General features: G+C 41.1%; 1 protein-coding gene across 1 annotated transcript; it reads left to right on the top strand.

Moving 5' to 3' along the window:
• The first annotated feature begins 620 nt into the window (after positions 1-620).
• Positions 621-15,052, top strand: tyk2 (tyrosine kinase 2). The gene is made up of 24 exons (XM_080724661.1): positions 621-748; positions 2,638-2,856; positions 3,343-3,463; positions 3,559-3,691; positions 3,861-4,024; positions 4,682-5,060; positions 5,404-5,595; positions 5,836-5,993; positions 6,078-6,195; positions 6,606-6,789; positions 7,076-7,191; positions 7,306-7,476; positions 7,588-7,675; positions 8,083-8,210; positions 8,866-9,001; positions 10,694-10,845; positions 11,256-11,406; positions 11,503-11,594; positions 11,815-12,010; positions 13,038-13,156; positions 13,302-13,474; positions 13,567-13,684; positions 13,851-13,961; positions 14,188-15,052. Exons 2-24 carry the CDS (start codon positions 2,664-2,666, stop codon positions 14,326-14,328), a joined length of 3,534 nt encoding a protein of 1,177 aa, XP_080580787.1. The 5' UTR covers positions 621-748; positions 2,638-2,663; the 3' UTR covers positions 14,329-15,052.
• Positions 15,053-17,155: the final 2,103 nt, after the last annotated feature.

The raw sequence follows: 17,155 nt of genomic DNA, 5'->3' as shown, positions 1-17,155 counted from the left end.
CTTTCCATCCCTCTATACTGTGCACACCCCCATAGCATAACCCCCACACCACAAATCTTCTGAGATGTCATCTCTGTTCGACTGTCTGAGTATTCAGGGTAGGCTACTGTACTGTACATAATGTAGGCCTACATCATTTGAAAACTTGAAATGAGACACTCCGCATAATTAACGAGTTGACCTACTTTTAAGTATTGGCATTAAAATGTACTTAAACTTATTAGTAGCTACTTATAAGTTAAGTAAATTTTGATGCCAATACTTTTGTACTTTTACTCAAGTACATTTTGAATTCTGGACTTGTATCATAATATTTCTACATTGCAGTATTGATACTTTAACTAAAACATCTGAGTAGCCTAATGTTTCCACCACATGTGTTCAACATTTGATATGACTGTTTACATAGGCTTAGGCTACTAGTACCAACCGAGGGGCGCAAACTAGTTGGATGGCCATGGGTATTAAATGCCATCTCTGTTCGGCTGTATTCAGTGGTGTGGGGTTGAAGGGGAGTGGCTCTTCTTGACTACGTTGGTTCCCGACTCCGAGAGGCGACTGTTCAGGTCACGTCACGAAGGTTTTCATGAGAATTTTCATTTTCACATTCAGTCTGAGTGGGCGGCGGGGGTGAAGTACCGACCGACCGTCACGATCAGATCATGAAGAGACAGACAGAGAGGTGTTGAACGTAAAACTGCTTTCCTTCTCCAACACAACGTCGGAACATCTCGATCATCGCCATATGGTAAGATACTTGAACCTGATTCCTTACTGACAAGTCGGTCAAGTTCAGGGATATAAAATGTGGCTGACTGACACATTTTATAGCTATATCAGTAAGACACGCACACGAGGGTGGGCGGCCATCCGGTGACGCAGTAGTCTTTAATATCAACATTATTACAGTGAGTGGACATATTGAAACGTTGACGCTGCTTTGTTTGCTAGTCTGTAAACAACAAACAGGTTGCAACCCCGGAAGGCCCTTAAAAATATATCGTAATGAATCATCGGCTAATGTACACCGTCTGCTATTGCCAATATATTTTTCTTCTTTCCATTGTATGATTGCTCAAATAAATTATCAGCTTTAGATATTCCGTTTTTTGATTAAGTTTGTACATTTCCAATCAACTTTACTGTGTACAAATGTGTTATTAATGTCACATATCCTGTGGTTATGGTAATGTCACAATCACATAGATATCAGTTCAAAGCAATCCGTAACTTTTACGTCCTATCATGGATTTAATTTAAACCTATAGCCTACATCTCCCATAGAGACCGCTCTTCCATTATCAGTTTATATGAGATACATAAAGTGGTTCCTGTGTAAATAAGCAGTAAAAGCTTACAAGGATCTCCTTTTAGTTGATCCTGTACCAGTGATTTGTTGGCCTACTGTCATGAAACTGTATACATTTTCCTAAGCAAGACTTCTAATAAATTATTCAATCAATCAATCAGTTCGAGATATTGCATTATGGGCTTCATCATGCAGTACAACTTGTCAACCAGGGGTATGCATTTCTAAAGATAGCGTAGGGGGGTTAGGGGGACCACCCTAACTCTATGGGACCAACCCAACCCAGTCTATGCTTTCAATACACTGCGGATGTGCTTGTTACATTGTATTAACAGTGATTCTCAAATTTTTTCATGTGAAGGACCTCCAAATTAATCCCACACGATAGTATGTTGTACCATACAAGATTTGTATTGTTAAAATATTTCAACAATATTCCAAATATTCTATGGGCCCCCCTGTAGTAACTCTGAGGACCCCCTAGGGGTCCTGGACCCCCTGTTGAAGACCCGTGTTGTAGAACTTGTAGCTGATATCGTACAATGGGTTAAAGTGGTTAAACTGAGGTTGATTCTATTAACTGTAACTGATGTTGCGGGGGAACCCCTTGAACCCCCTCAAGGAACTCTAGGACAGTGGTGTGTTCTACTGTGTTCCTCTATATAGGTAGTGTGACCTGCAGACATTTTTCGTAGCCAAGCGTAGTCCTTTACTAACTGTTTCATCCATTGAAAACTCGCTAGCGTATATCTCCACGACCATGTGCATTCATTTCGTGCAGTGAATGATTATAGTAAAACCTAGAACACACCACTGCCCTGGGGGTCCCTGAACCAGAATGGTTAAAATATAATTGTATGCATTCAAACAAGTTCCGGGTTTGTGGCTTTAATACAAATTTAATACAAACAACTTGTTGTTAGGGCTGTCACAATTATTTGACATAGTCGCAATTATTTTGTGATAATCATCATAATCGTTTACATGTTGAAAAATGTTTATATATGTTCAAACATTTAAAAGATAGTGGAAATAGCCGATCTACAAGCTCACAGTGTCGCATCGCAATGCGCTGTGAGCTTGTAGATCGTCTATTTCCACTACCAATGTTCTTTTTAAAGTGTAAAGTTGTCAAATATGTCCTTAATTTCTTTGTATATTTATGTGTCATATCTGCCATGTGCAACTTCAAAGCCTACAAGCCAAAGAGAAATGTAATTGTCAACGACAAAAACACAATTAAATCCTTAAATCGCAATTATTTGAGTGACAATCAATCGTCATGTAAAATGTCATAATGGTGACAGCCAACTTTGTTGTCTGTTCAGTAATTGAGCAGTGCAGCGCTCGCACCATGTCTGGTCCTGGGATCTCCAAGAGCGCCAGGGCAGGAGGAGCGCCACGCCCAGGCCCCTTTGAACCTCCTCGCGGTCCGGGCATCCATGTCTACCTGTTCTGGACCAAGAAGGAAGGGGAACGTTACCTGTCTCACACAGAAGGACAGGTCACCGCAGAGGACCTGTGTATCCGCGCTGCAGAGGCTGTTGGTAATAGAAAGACACCCATGCTCTTGATCAATTTCTGTTTCAACCCATTAAGACCTGAGGCCGATTCTACTTAATGTCTAAAAAAAAGAAAAGAAAAAGAAAATCCTAACAGTTTTCTGAAAAACGTTTTCACGTCAAGGAATCCCCAAATTATTATGTATTTGGCCGCGGACCGCCATCTAAAGATATTTTGTTCCAGGGACCCCCAGAAGCAAAGATTTTAGTAACAAAATGCAGATTCATAGCTACACAAAGTGACCCGCTATGAGCTTGTAGATTTACTACTTTTTAATAGCCAACATAAATAATAAGTGGTTACATCCCGAGTGTTAATTTACTCTCAGAGTTTACAAATGGACGTGTTACGTTACACGTGGAAAAACTAACATCAAGGATTATGGTTTGAACGTTGTGTTATTTGATATTTTAGTGAGTTACAGAGACAATGTTCTCACGTGCGTGTACCTTTCCTGTTTCCCACTCCAGAGGTTACTCCACTATGCCATCCATTGTTTGCACTCTATGATCCAAAATTGGGCTGCTGGTATAGCCCCAACCACGTATTCGTCCCAGAGAAATCCAGCCTTGAACTGCACTATCTTATGAGGTCAGTCATTAGCGTTGAAGGAAAGGAGGGGTTAGTAACCTGAATACATTCACACAGTAGCTTCACATTACAACTGTTTTCTCTCTTTCTTTTAGGTTTTACTTCAGGAACTGGCATGGGATAAACGAGAAGGAACCAACAGTTTCCCGCTATGCTCTGCGCTCTAGTTCAGAGCACAGAGGTTCCCCTCTCTTGGAAATGACGTCCCTAGAATACCTGTACTCTCAGGTGTGTTTTATAATATGCTAATTAATTATAAAGGATGTTTACAGGTATTTAACCATTATAACAATTTATAGTGCAACTTTCTTAACAATGTTAATAAGTGCTTATATAGACAAAGGAAATAATACGTTCTGTACATTTATATTGAAATGGTTACGATTCTCCTCAACAGGCTAAATATGATTTTGTGAATGATGTTGTGGCGATGGATGATACTCAGACGGAGGAAGAGCTAAATCGCTTCAAGAACGAGAGTTTGGGAATGGCAGTGCTGCACCTTGCGCACCAGGCGATGCGTATAGACTGCAGCATACAGGAAGCTGCCAAGAAAACCAAGTAATGCATTGGTTAACCCATTTAGGCCTAGAATTATTGAATGCTTTAACTATTGAAAAATAGCAGATATACAAGCTCACAGCGCGGCACCGAGTGCCGCACTGCGAGCTTGTAGATCTGCTATTTTTGAAAAAGTCGTGAAAATGTGTGCAAATCTTTGAATATATATATTTTAAAGCGAACGTTTGTAACTCAAAATTTGCTTCTGGGAGATCCCTGGACCTAAATATTAATGGGAGTCCGTGGCCAAATAGCCTACATATCATTTTGGGGGTCCTTCACATGAAAAAATGTGAGAACCACTTACATAGTAGTCTCTCAAGAACAGACTAACTGAGCTCCAGTTAAGTGAAAAGGACCTTTTCTTTGACGATGGCTGGCCAGATTGCTGACATAGAAACATAGGTTTTTCAAAAAACCACACTTATAGAATCGGGTCAAAATTCAAATTTTCAAGATCTTTCAAAAATAGCAGATCTACAAGCTTGCAGTGCGGCACTCGGTGCCGCGCTGTGAGCTTGTATATCTGCTATTTTCAATAGTTAAAGCATAAAATAATGATACACAATAATGTGTACCCGTTCTAAATGGTGATCCATCCAACTGTGCTGTCAGCACTTTAACCAGATTATATGCACATGTTCTCTTTTTCCACAGCTTCTTGCACTGTATTCCAAGATCTTTTGCCAAACACATTGCCAAGGACAACTTCTTGACCAAGATCAGGATCCGGCGCGTCTTCAATGAATTTGTGCGGACCTTCCAGCAGCACACGGTGGACGCGGGGAGACTGGGCGTCCAGGAGGTCATCTACAAGTACATCTCCACCCTGGAGCACCTGTCAGACACATTTGGCACAGAGGTCTTCCCTGTGTGCGATCTGGAGCTGAGGGAAGACGGGGAGGGCAGCGGGTCTTATCTCAGTACCACCCATGCCCACAACGTTTCAGAAGACAACTTTGCTTCGCCAGCCACACATGAAATAATGGTTTCTGGCTCTGATGGGATCCATTGGAGGAAATTGTCTGGACAGAAGGTATGGTGAAACATCGTAATATGCCTGTGATGCGGTCATTCTGCTCTGCTTGGTGTTTCTGCTCATGTGTGGTCTGTCACTGGTCTGAAAAAAGGGCTTGCAATTAACTTTTAATGATCCAAACATTATTTACAGCAGCAAATAACGACCTTGCAGTCTTCTTCAAGTTAACTTGAAGCAAGGTTGAAACGTTGTCGTTATTTGCTGCTATGAACAAGGTGTGGAGCATTAAAAGAGAGTTGGGAGCCCTCTTTCCGTTTATTTAGCTGCTTCTGCAGTTTGGCCCAGCACCTAAGCCGGGGGAGTATGTGTGTTTATTTTGTGTTTGACTGTCGCCCTTTAGGCCCAGGCTAACAATTACATCAGGACCGATTATGCTGGCAGCATGAAGAAATCAAAGCAACAGCCCAACAGAGCCCAAGAGGATGCCGACACGCCGAACACATGGACCTCCTTCTGTGATTTCGATAAAATATCCCACATATCTATTACGGGAGCTACTGTGTGCATCACCAGAGAGGATAACCAGTCTATGGTCAGAGCACTTCACTTTCATTCTATTCTAAAAGCAGTAATGCTTTAATTTTAAACGACGATTGTAAGAATGCTAGGCCTCTATTAGGGTCTGAACGTGCAGTGTGCGATATTCTCAGATTTCAATTCCTATGTGCGTGTAGTTCTGTATTGCCATTCACTGTCACATGTCTGTAGGAGGTAGCGCAGATAGATGGTAATTGGTAATTCAGTGTATGTGTGTTTATGTATGTGGATGTAGGAGGCTAAGATGAGCTCCAGCCTGCAGGCTCGTTCCTTCACCTCCCTCCTAGATGGATACTTCCGACTGACTGCGGATCCCCACCACTATCTATGTCATGAAGTGGCATCTCCCAGGGTAGTGATGAGTTCTGCAAATGGCTTGCATGGACCTATGCTGTGAGTTGTTTTCTGTTTATTTTAGTTTTTCAGTTTGCTAAGAATAAACACACAACACTAAATAATAGCTATAATTCTCTCCAGTGATGATTTTGTGCTGCTGAGGCTAAAGAAAGAGAATCCGGATGATGGGGCCTTCATGTTACGCTGGAGTGTTGTGAACTACCATCGGATCATACTGGCTGTGCTGAATAGAAGTCAGGTGAGAGGATTTTGGGTATCATAATTGATATGATCTTGATATGGGCTAAATGTTGTCTTTCCCTCGTTTTAAACGCATTATAGTCAAGTGATATCATATTCTGAACTTGGCTGTTCTAATATTTGTTTTTATCGTCTTTGTTATTATATTATTTATGTTATGTATATTGCAGATTGTATATGGATATTTGGTCAAAAGTATTGGGGTATTTGATCTTGTCTATATTCCACAGCCCAATTCGAAATTATTATTACTACAGTAAAGTGTATTGAGGAAGTGTGTGTGTGTGTGTGTGTGTGTGTGTGTGTGTGTGTGTGTGTGTGTGTGTGTGTGTGTGTGTGTGTGTGTGTGTGTGTGCGTGTGCGCGCGTGTGTGTGTGTCTGTGTGCTCTGTGTCCTACTGCCATTCAGAATGGACTGGCCCCAACACACAAGCAGTTCCGAATTCAGCAAAAAGACTCAAAGTTTTGCCTGGAAGGCTGGGACAGGGAATTCTCCAGTGTAAAGGAACTGGCAGACAGCCTCAAGACATTTGTACTCAAGTCGGGTACAGACTGTTTTACTGTGAAGAAATGCTGCCTACCGAGACCAGCAGGTTAGTGAGTGTGTGTGTGTGTGTGTGTGTGTGTGTGTGTGTGTGTGTGTGTGTGTGTGTGTGTGTGTGTGTGTGTGTGTGTGTGTGTGTGTGTAAAATGTAAACTTCAATATTATGTTTCAGTTTTGACCTGACATGCTAGGGAAGCCTATTCCCGGCACTGGATAAAGGATAAAATTAAGAATTTTGTTGGTTTCGTTTTTTCATATACAAACAAATTGTAAGAAAAGAACTCAGACTTTATGTAAATGTACTTCTGTGTGTATTTGTTTTCTTTGTTGCATAGACCTATCGAACCTGTTAGTGATGAGGCAAAGGGGAGGCAAAAGGGACCCCAACTCTGTGGCACTGAATCTAGACCAGCTGCGATTCCATCAGATCAAAGACTGGGAGTTCGAAATGGTAATAAAGGAAGAAAGAAAAAACACCCTGTGCATTGCTTGGACTACCTCGTGTTGCACCCTTCGGGTTTTGGTTCTTTCCTCTGACTCTGTGGTGTTGTGTTTTTACGAATAGGGACAACATTTGGGTCGTGGTACCAGAACCAGCATTTATTCTGGACGTCTGCTAGTGCGGGGCGGAGGCGAGAATGAAGAAGAGGATGAGTACAACAACAATCTCAACAGCCGCAAAGGGATCCGAGTTGTTCTCAAAATCCTAGATGTGAGCCATAGAGACATTGACTTGGTAAGTAACCATTGGTAAAGCAATGTGATCCTTTGCTTAGCGTCTAATAACTTTGTCATTGTTTTATGTATTTGTTGCTCTCCCGATAATCCCTCCCATTTCTTTGTCAAGGCATTTTTTGAGACGGCGAGTCTCATGAGTCAGGTATCCCACAGTCACCTGGTGTTTGTGCACGGTGTGTCGGTGAAAGGATCTGAAAGTAAGAGCAAGCATTAACACTGTTGAGCTTTATGTGCTTCTGTGTCCCACTGTGTGTGACTTCCTCCTCTTAAACACTTCCCCATCACGCACAGGATCACCTTTTACAATCAAGCTTCTATGTTTGTTTCCTCCCACAAAAAAACACAAATGGTGGCATACAAAAACATAGAGAAATTGATGTACAAGCTCACAATGGTCGCATCACGAAGCGTTGTGATAGAGCAGCCATTTTCACAAAATCTTTTTAAAAATAAATTGTTCATTAATCGTAAATGGGGTAAAAGTTTGAAATAATTTTGATATTGATTTGAAGGCATATCACCCAGCTCTACATTCACATAATATGTCTAGGCGGTTGGCTTTAAGAAGTTGTGCCTAATTTATTTCCCTCTTCCTTTTTCACAGACATATTGGTGGAGGAGTACGTGGAGTTTGGTCCTCTGGATGTTTTCCTTCGCAGAGAAAAGGCATTGGTGACTACTCAGTGGAAATTCATTGTCGCAAAACAACTTGCCAGCGCCCTCAGTTACCTTGTGAGTTCACTTTATAACACGTGTTCTTCCTAATATACCATATATTATATCTGTAATCTATTCTGGAATATTCAGCTTCATTTTTCACCCCCCTCTTTTGAGGTTCAAAAGTTAACATTCTTGTTTGTGTTTTATCCTTTTCTGTAATTATGTATAAGTAATGCTCAAATGGAGACACCTGCAAAACCCACATGAACCCTATCATCCATGTTCGTTGCAGGTCGTGTTGTGAGCTCGTAGATCAGCTACAAGCTGAAAAATGGCTATTTTTGCAGAAGAAATTTGGTGTAGAGGGAAAACGGAGGGGATTAACTTTAGACCCTTGGTTGACCCCATTCAATTAAGTATATAGGGTTTAAGTGGGGAGGTTTGCAGATGTCATTCTTGTTCCTCTTGATGTACTATAAACATTGAAATGTGATGCTACCTGGTTATTCTAGAGAGCCTCAAAATGGAGAAGTCCATGAAACAGTATCTGGTTCCTAAAAATATATCATGCACAAATAAAACACAAAAAAGGACCTGCACTAAACTTTAAATATGCCAGTATACTGTATGGATGTGTTACTGCACATACTCTACATGCATACAGTATGTACTGACCTCACCACCTAATATATAGTTTTTAATACCGTCTCCATTTTGATCAAAACAGGAGACCAAGCAGCTTGTTCATGGCTACGTTTGTGGCAAGAACATTCTAGTGGCACGACGTGGTCTGGAGTCTGACACCTCTCCCTTCATAAAGCTGAGTGATCCAGGCATTAGCCTGAGCGTCCTTTCACGGGAAGGTACGCATGTACTTTAACTACCACCTCGCTTCTGTAGAAACTAGTAAAACACTTGGACTTATTTTTGTTTAAATCAGATTAAGTCACAGGAAGCTTACACACATACTGCTTCCTTTGGTTCGTTTACCCTTGTCTTGCTGTTCATCATATCACAATGTACCAGATCGTCACTCTCTGGTAGAAACCTCGTATCTCCAAGTTTCACATTTGTATGTTTTTTTTTTCTTTTTTCGTAAAGTAAAGCCCTGCTTCATCATACAAGACTGTCGCACAAAGCTAGTGAAAATAGCAGATCTACAAGCACACAACGCCTCGCGATGCGAGGCGTTGTGTGCTTGTAGATCGTCTATTTTCACTAGTTTAAATCGTTTTTAAAATGATAAATACAAAACGAACGGTTTTGGACATACAAGGTTTCCACCCGACAACGACGATATAATAGAGGATGTTAAATGCAGTAGTAGTCCACATTGTACTGTGTTCACACTAGCTGTTATGAAGTGACAGGCTACAAGCCATTTTCAATGTAACCCAGTGACATGAAGATACAAACTGACATCCAGCACTTGTCGCTGTGTGACAAGCGACAAAAGCTACCCCCCCAAAAAAGTTGAGCTGGCTTGATCCTTTCAGAGTTTCACTCAACTTCTCTGTCAACACAATTCTTGCCTGTAATGGGTCAAATACAATTGAATAATTGCTGTCATCCTGTTTCCTTGGTATTTTTGTTGCTCATCACTCCCACACAGAGGCGCAAACGGTGTGTTGCACAACGATTTAACTGTGTCTCGGCAGCAAAGTGCTGTAGCTGGCGCGACCGGGTATTTCCCGGTGAATCTGTGCGCAAAGGTGGGGGCCGATGGGCAAGGAGGGTTGCGAGCTTATGAGAAACAACTAAAATAAGACCTTAAAACCTGGTGAAAACAGTTGCGTGCATTAGCGGAAGATGACGGTAAAGGAAATCATTTAATGTAAAACATTAAATTAACTTCTGAAAAGCCTAACACGGCCTTAAAACATGGCAAAAACAGTTGTGTGCATTAGCGCAAGATTAGATGAGGATAAAGGAAATCATTAAATGGAAAACATTAAATTAACTTCTGAAAAGGCTTCTAAGCCTACACTAATAGCCTACTAAAAACTAGTGAACCGCGATCTTGCCACACGTGAATAATTGTGGTTGTAAACAATAACACAGACAATATAAATCCTTAGTCTAGTTGTGGGAAGAAATGGATTTCATCATGGCCCCAAATAACTTTTAAATATCTTGCAATTGGCGACAGGGTCTCTTACTAAATCGGCAAGATTACATTACATAACATAATACATAAAAGCTAAGCTATCACCTCTCCATCATCAGCAATAGTCAGTGGTGCGTGTCCCCCACACTCCCAAGCCCCCACCGTTGCGCACAGATTCACCGGGAAATACCCGGTCGCGTAGCTGGCTACACTTGGTCATTTTGTAGTTTCTGTTGCTGCCGGCGACAGCACATTGTGACACATTCCACAATGTCAGTCTTGATTTGAGACAATGACCATACATTTCAGCAACATGAAACTGCAAATTTTGTTTCAAGATGGATTTCCTGTGTAAAACGTACATTTAGAATACATTTGTTCTTGAGATCATATAGCAAATTGTGTTTTTTGAGGTTGTGTTTTTGTTTTGTTACGTTCTTCACTACAGAGCGTCTGGACAGGATCCCATGGATAGCTCCTGAGTGCATTGCAAGTGACACACGCGTGGGAACTGCTGCCGACCAGTGGAGCTTTGGTGTAACACTGCTAGAAATCTGCAACAATGGGGATCTACCCATGAGTGGTGACTTACTGTCTGAGGTAGGGTTAATGCCACTGGCAGTCAACCATACGCCTGGTTCCACAGCAGCAGCCTTACAGTAATTGACTGTTAGAGGTCTCATTCTCTATCTCAGTGTTTTGAATGTCCCATTTTTAACCTTTCGTGAAAATACATAAATAAATACTGTACATTCAAAAAAGTGTGTGTTTTTATATGGTAGTGTAGTACATATACAGTATAGTAAATTATTAATAGTTTAGCAGGTCTACAAGCTCAAGGCAGGTAGCATTGCAAAGTGTTTTTTCTTTTTTAAATAGGGCTTAAGTGATGAATTTGTAATTTTATACATTTATAAATTTGGGTCCTGAGAAGACACCAAATGTATCTTTTGGGTCTCAAGATGCTCTATCTGAACTCTGAACTCCTGACTCTCCCCTCCCGCCAACAGAAAGAGCGATTCTATCAGCAGAAGGGCCGCTTACCCGTGCCCTCTTCCCAGGCGCTGGCCAGCTTCATCAACACGTGTTTGAGCTATGAGCCCGTGGATAGGCCCTCCTTCCGCATTCTGTACAGAGAGCTCATGGAGATCATCAGACAATGTAGGTCCTCTCTCTCATCAACTGCAATGTGCAGCTGGTTTCCTTTCGAGTGATTGTCTTTGAAGTCAATAATCAATGTTTCACAACTGTGCTCAGGTCCTGACATCCCTACCAGTGAGTCACAACCGGATGCAAACCATAGTGTGTTCCTCAAACGCTACATGATGAAGATGCGGGACTTAGGAGAGGTGAATTGTTACTGTTAATGTTCTTATGATTTCCTCATCAACTCAAATCTAACCTAGGGAGATTCCTCTTTGGTTGCAAGGTAGACCTGGGTTTGAATCGAGGTGCTTACATGTCGTCTTAATAGTTAACTACCCTATATCTGTTCACTTTCTTGGTTTTACCCATGTATTTTGCCATGTGTTTCATTTGGGTAAATAATCTTCTTAATCACGTCTGCAGGGTCACTTTGGAAAAGTGACACTATATCGGTATGACCCGGCAAATGACGGCACAGGAGAACAAGTGGCAGTAAAGGCTTTGAAGCAAGATGGTGGCGGCAGCGAACTCCATGAGGGCTGGATGAAAGAGATTGAGATCCTCAAGTCACTCAACAACACCAACATTGTGAAGTACAAGGGCTGTTGTACTGAGATAGGTGAGTCTTAGATCAGCTTTGTAATCTCACTATGATCTTTTTTTGCTGTACACTCACTCTACTGTAAGAAGCAGTGTGTGAGATTGCTGCATATGTGTGCCTTTATTTTTGCAGTGTTCTGTTGATTCGCATCGGAAGTATTAGTAATAGGGCCCTGTTATTTCCCTAGTAACTGTTACCTATATCTCAGTAATTCTGAGTTTTGTGTGATAGGAATCTTTGACATCTATACTATAATTTTGCTAATGTCTGTCTGAGTGAGTGTCTGTCTGTCTGTCTGTCTGTCTGAGTGTCTGTCTGTCACAGCGTTTCTCCTCAGTGGCTGGAGCAATTGATCTGAAATCGCATCACCATTAGCATATGAACACACCTGACATAACTGTGAAGCCCGTTTGTCACTTTCACAAATCATATGCTGTATATTAGCATTTTTATGGTGTAACTACTATCTATTCTGCATCTAGCATGAGGCATATCTATTCTGCATCTAGCATGGGGCAACATGTTTAACCAGCTCTGTGTGTGTGTGTGTGTGTGCGTGTGTGTGCGTGTGTGTGTGTGTGTGTGTGTGTGTGTGTGTGTGTGTGTGTGTGTGTGTGTGTGTGTGTGTGTGTGTGTGTGTGTGTGTGTGTGTGTGTGTGGCGGGCGGGGGGGTGTTGGCTGGCCCTCTTTCAGATGTTGTCATGTAGATCGGTACACAGTATCTCTGTAGCCTTTAAACGAAACGGGTATTTCTTACATTGATGCTCCTACATATTATCATGCAAGCACCAGAAAGTTACTTTCCATCCCTCATCCCTGCACATCATTTCGGAGCTCATATCTTTGAACGGGTAAGGACTAGTAAATCAAAATTCCTTATTTGTATTTTTACTAAGCGGCAGAAATGGGCTTCCATAGAAAACAACACATCCTTAGGAGCATGGAAAATAATGAGAAACTGGAACCAGAGCTATAAACGTAAATCCCCTTTGGACTCACAGCACACATAATGACACACAGATAGTAATTTTCTTTCTGTTGGCAGGAGGACAGGTGGTGCAGCTTATAATGGAATATCTGCCACTTGGGAGTCTCAGAGAGTACCTTCCCAAACGTAAACTACGCATGTCCCAGTGCCTCGACTTTGCCCAGCAGATCTGTCAGGTAAGCTAAGTTACTGTACGAACTTTGAGTTTGGTGATATACATCTATATATATATATATATATATATACACATACATTTTTTTTGGGTATTTGCTATTTTAAAATCCTCTTGCTCCTATGTCTCTATGTTGTCTTTTCAAAAAGGGGATGGACTACCTCCACACCAAGCGATACATCCATCGAGACTTGGCTGCCCGCAATGTCCTGGTGGAGAATGACACTTTGGTCAAGATTGGGGACTTTGGACTGACAAAGTACATTCCGGAAGGAGAGATCTACTACCGTGTCCGCGAGGACGGAGACAGCCCTGTCTTTTGGTCGGTTCACGCAACATTGTGTGGTTTTCACCCATGCCTTTGAAATCAACCACTACATTGAACTGTATACTGTTTGTTTGTATGCTTTACAGGTACGCCATTGAGTGTCTGAAAGACAGCAAGTTCTCCTTCTCCTCTGACATTTGGTCTTTTGGTGTTACGCTATATGAGATCCTGACTCGCTGTGAGCCTCGCCAGAGTCCTCCAACAGTACGTGATGGATTCTTCACTGTAAAATCCTCATTGTTATTTTAACTCTTGGGTTTTTTCATACTGAGGATTTCACTGTTCAACTGTCTCAAGTTAAAGCATACGAATGTGCAGTGTCTGTCAGTCTCAATACCGAAATATACTCTTATATGCTTTGTTATTGTAGAAGTTCTCAGCCATGATGGGGAATGTTCACGGTCAGATGACTGTGATGACACTGATAAAACTACTGGAGGGACACAGGAGATTGCCCTGTCCCAGAGATTGCCCACACGAGGTAAATCCCCACTTGAAACCTACCCTATTCTGGGGGAAATATTCACTGAAAATAGCACATCTACAAGCTCGCACTGAATTCTGAGCTTGTATATATTAGCTATTAGTACAGAGCCGACTACAGTGAACTAAATACTACGGTAGTTTACTAAGTATAGAGAGTTTAAGTGTGTATACATCATTGTATCTTGAATGGGGCTTAATGATTCCGTACTCCTTTCCATCAGGTGCACATGCTGATGCGACAGTGTTGGGACACGAATCCTGCTCAACGGCCAACTTTCAGATCTCTCATGGACAGCTTTGAAGCAATTCGCCAAACATTCCAGCCGAACTTAAACGTCTCCTTGGCCCATGTTCAGTCATGAGGACCAACGTTAGTCTCTCTCATGTACTCCTCTTTGATATTGCCGCAAGATCCATCGATTCCCAACCTGGGGGCTGGGGCCCACTGGTGGGCCGTGAGGATATTGCAAGTCGGGCCCCCAATGAATTGGTAAAACACTACGATATTAATAATATAACTGAACATTAATATTTAAAAAAAGATAATGTTAAGAAAAGTCTGTTTTCTTTAAAACCTTGAAAAAGTGTACATTTTTTGTTTCATTGATCCAAACACAATACATTTTTTGATCATTAAAATTCACGCAGCCCATCCACGGCTGCCGTGCTAAGTGGTCAGATAAGATGGGTGGTCCGGTGTCGGCGAGCACTTTCGAGGTATTCAAGTGGGCCCTAAAAATGGTTGGGAAGCGCTGATCTATATATTACAGTAGCTTATAATGTCTAACCTGCAATGCCCTCTGCCTGCACTTATCCATCTAGCATAGAGTTCATGTGGATGAAAGCACATTACTGTCCTTGTACTTCTGACATTCATTAAATATATATAATAATTTGCATATTTCAAAGAAAGTATAGAAAACACTTGTGTAAAAAAAAAATGTATGTTTTGCAAATGCTATTTCTTTTTCATTATAAATAACGTTATACGGTTATTATTAATATAGCTTGTACTTTGAAAATTACAATTTCTTTTTTATACAATGGAATAAGATTGTCATCAATAAACCCTTTTTTGCACCTTTTTTATTATGTTTTAATAGGCGTTTGTATGGTACTCTAGTAAGACACCTCAGGGCGACAAGCGACCTAAAGGGTGAGGTCGCGCAATGTCTTGGCCATCTGGCCAGTGATGTATATCGGACCAGTTACCCATATATGGAGACCCCTGGTACCCATTTATGGAGATCCATGTACTGTATATGGAGATATGCTGTGAGAGCCCAAACATGCTTACTCAGTTATTCGTTATGTGAAAGTCCTATGATGTCTATGACATCTGACATCATACCCTGTACTGCCCATACATGGAGATCCCTGTCTGTAGAACCAGACACACAGATATGGAATGTCTTGGCCATATATGGATTCTGTTAAAGTGTGGTATGTGGCCTCCGACCATATATGGGCATTCCCATATGAAGTCCTGTTAGATATGGGCTTAATATTGATGACATCAGGGAACTCCATATAGGCTATGGGCATAAGGGATTCTGTTAGTGTGACATCACAGTGAAGCCAGAGCATGATGTCAGAGCGACAAACCCATAGACTGTAAAAAAGTGTATAGGCCTAAGGACAAGCTGTGGCGGTTCTGATAGTAAACTGCGACCTATGGTCGCAATAATACATAGGCTACTGTAGCCTATCTCACTCAATCTCTGTTTAGGCTATCCTTTTTCCCATAAAATAATGCTTTACATCCTACAGTAGGCTACATGCTTCCATGGGCCAACATTTCATTTGAAAAGACAGTGATTGATCATTGTTTTTTGTGTTAGTCCTATACTGAAACATGTACTTGCATTCACGATTGTCAAATAAGGTTTTCATATAGCCTAGAGCAGGGGTCAGCAACCTTTTTGAAATGAAGTGCCATGTTTTTATTTTCTAGAGTGTCAGTGTGCCGTGTCAACATACATTTTAATGACAAATATTTTTACATATTTTAATTGGCAATAATCCACCTCCCCGACTCCCTCCCCAGTCTGAGTTCAGAGTTTTAATGAATGTAGAATTTTGTGCAAGATGAAATTTGATATAAATTAGCTAACTTCATTTAATTGACCACATAAAAAAAAAATGACAACTATTTTTGACATTTTGACTGGCAGGACATTGTTATAATGATCATTAGACTCAGAGCAATAATCTACCTATCTCCCCAACTCCCTCCCCAGTCAGAGTTTTAATGAATGTAGACTTTTGTGCACATTTCTGCACAATGTAATTTGCTATAAATTAGCTAACTTCCTTTAATTGACCACGTTTAAAAAAAAAGATCTGTTTTTAAAATAAAAATCCTCTCTCTCACACTTCTGCCAGTGTGCCGGTGATCACCCTCCCCTGTGCCAATGTTGGCACCCGTGCCTAAGGTTGCCTACCCCTGGCCTAGAGTCTACTCTAGACATATTTTGGATCATTTCAATTCCGAGGCATACAAATGGTAACAGTATAGAGGCCTATATGACTGGAATAGATATAGTGGGGCATAAAAAGGAAGATGGTGGATAAATTGGTCAGATAATGATGATGTACCTTGTTCTTGTTCAGATCATGTATTTACATATAAAATATTTGAAAAACATTTTGTACAAAATAGCCCCACCACATGATGGTAACTGGTGACGCGAGGTAAGTCATTAGATTAAAGGAGCTATGGTCAACTTTTTCTTGAAAAACGGATGCTAAAATAAAAATAATGTTTCGAAAATATTTCATAAAAAAATAAGCTTCATATATGTGTTTCTATTCAAAAATGACCACAAAAAGCATAAAATAATGATACAATAATCATTTTGGCCCTTCAATGAAAAAGTTGACTATTTTAAGTGCCCACTGCCCAGTCAGTGGGCAGTGCCCACCTATCCTGCATCCAAACATAAACAAGCCAGTGAAGCCACTACGGTTTAAATGTCGTTGACAAGTGATTCATACTTTGTAGTACGATGGTGTCGTGCGCCGAAAATAGTCTACTAATCTACAAGACAAATGAATGAGCAACCGAGAGCTGAGCAACCCGAGCTTTCACAGAGGCGTCAATTTGGTATGGCAAGCTATGGCAGCTGCCATACCTTGGCTACATGGGGAAATAATAAAATGTACTTTTCATTGCGCCTGTTGCTAAGG

The sequence above is a fragment of the Nannobrachium achirus genome (assembly GCF_963921795.1).
Source record: "Nannobrachium achirus genome assembly, chromosome: 4".
NCBI lineage: Eukaryota > Metazoa > Chordata > Actinopteri > Myctophiformes > Myctophidae > Nannobrachium > Nannobrachium achirus.
Note: the sequence above shows the minus strand (reverse complement) of the source record. Positions and strands in the feature narration are given on the sequence as shown.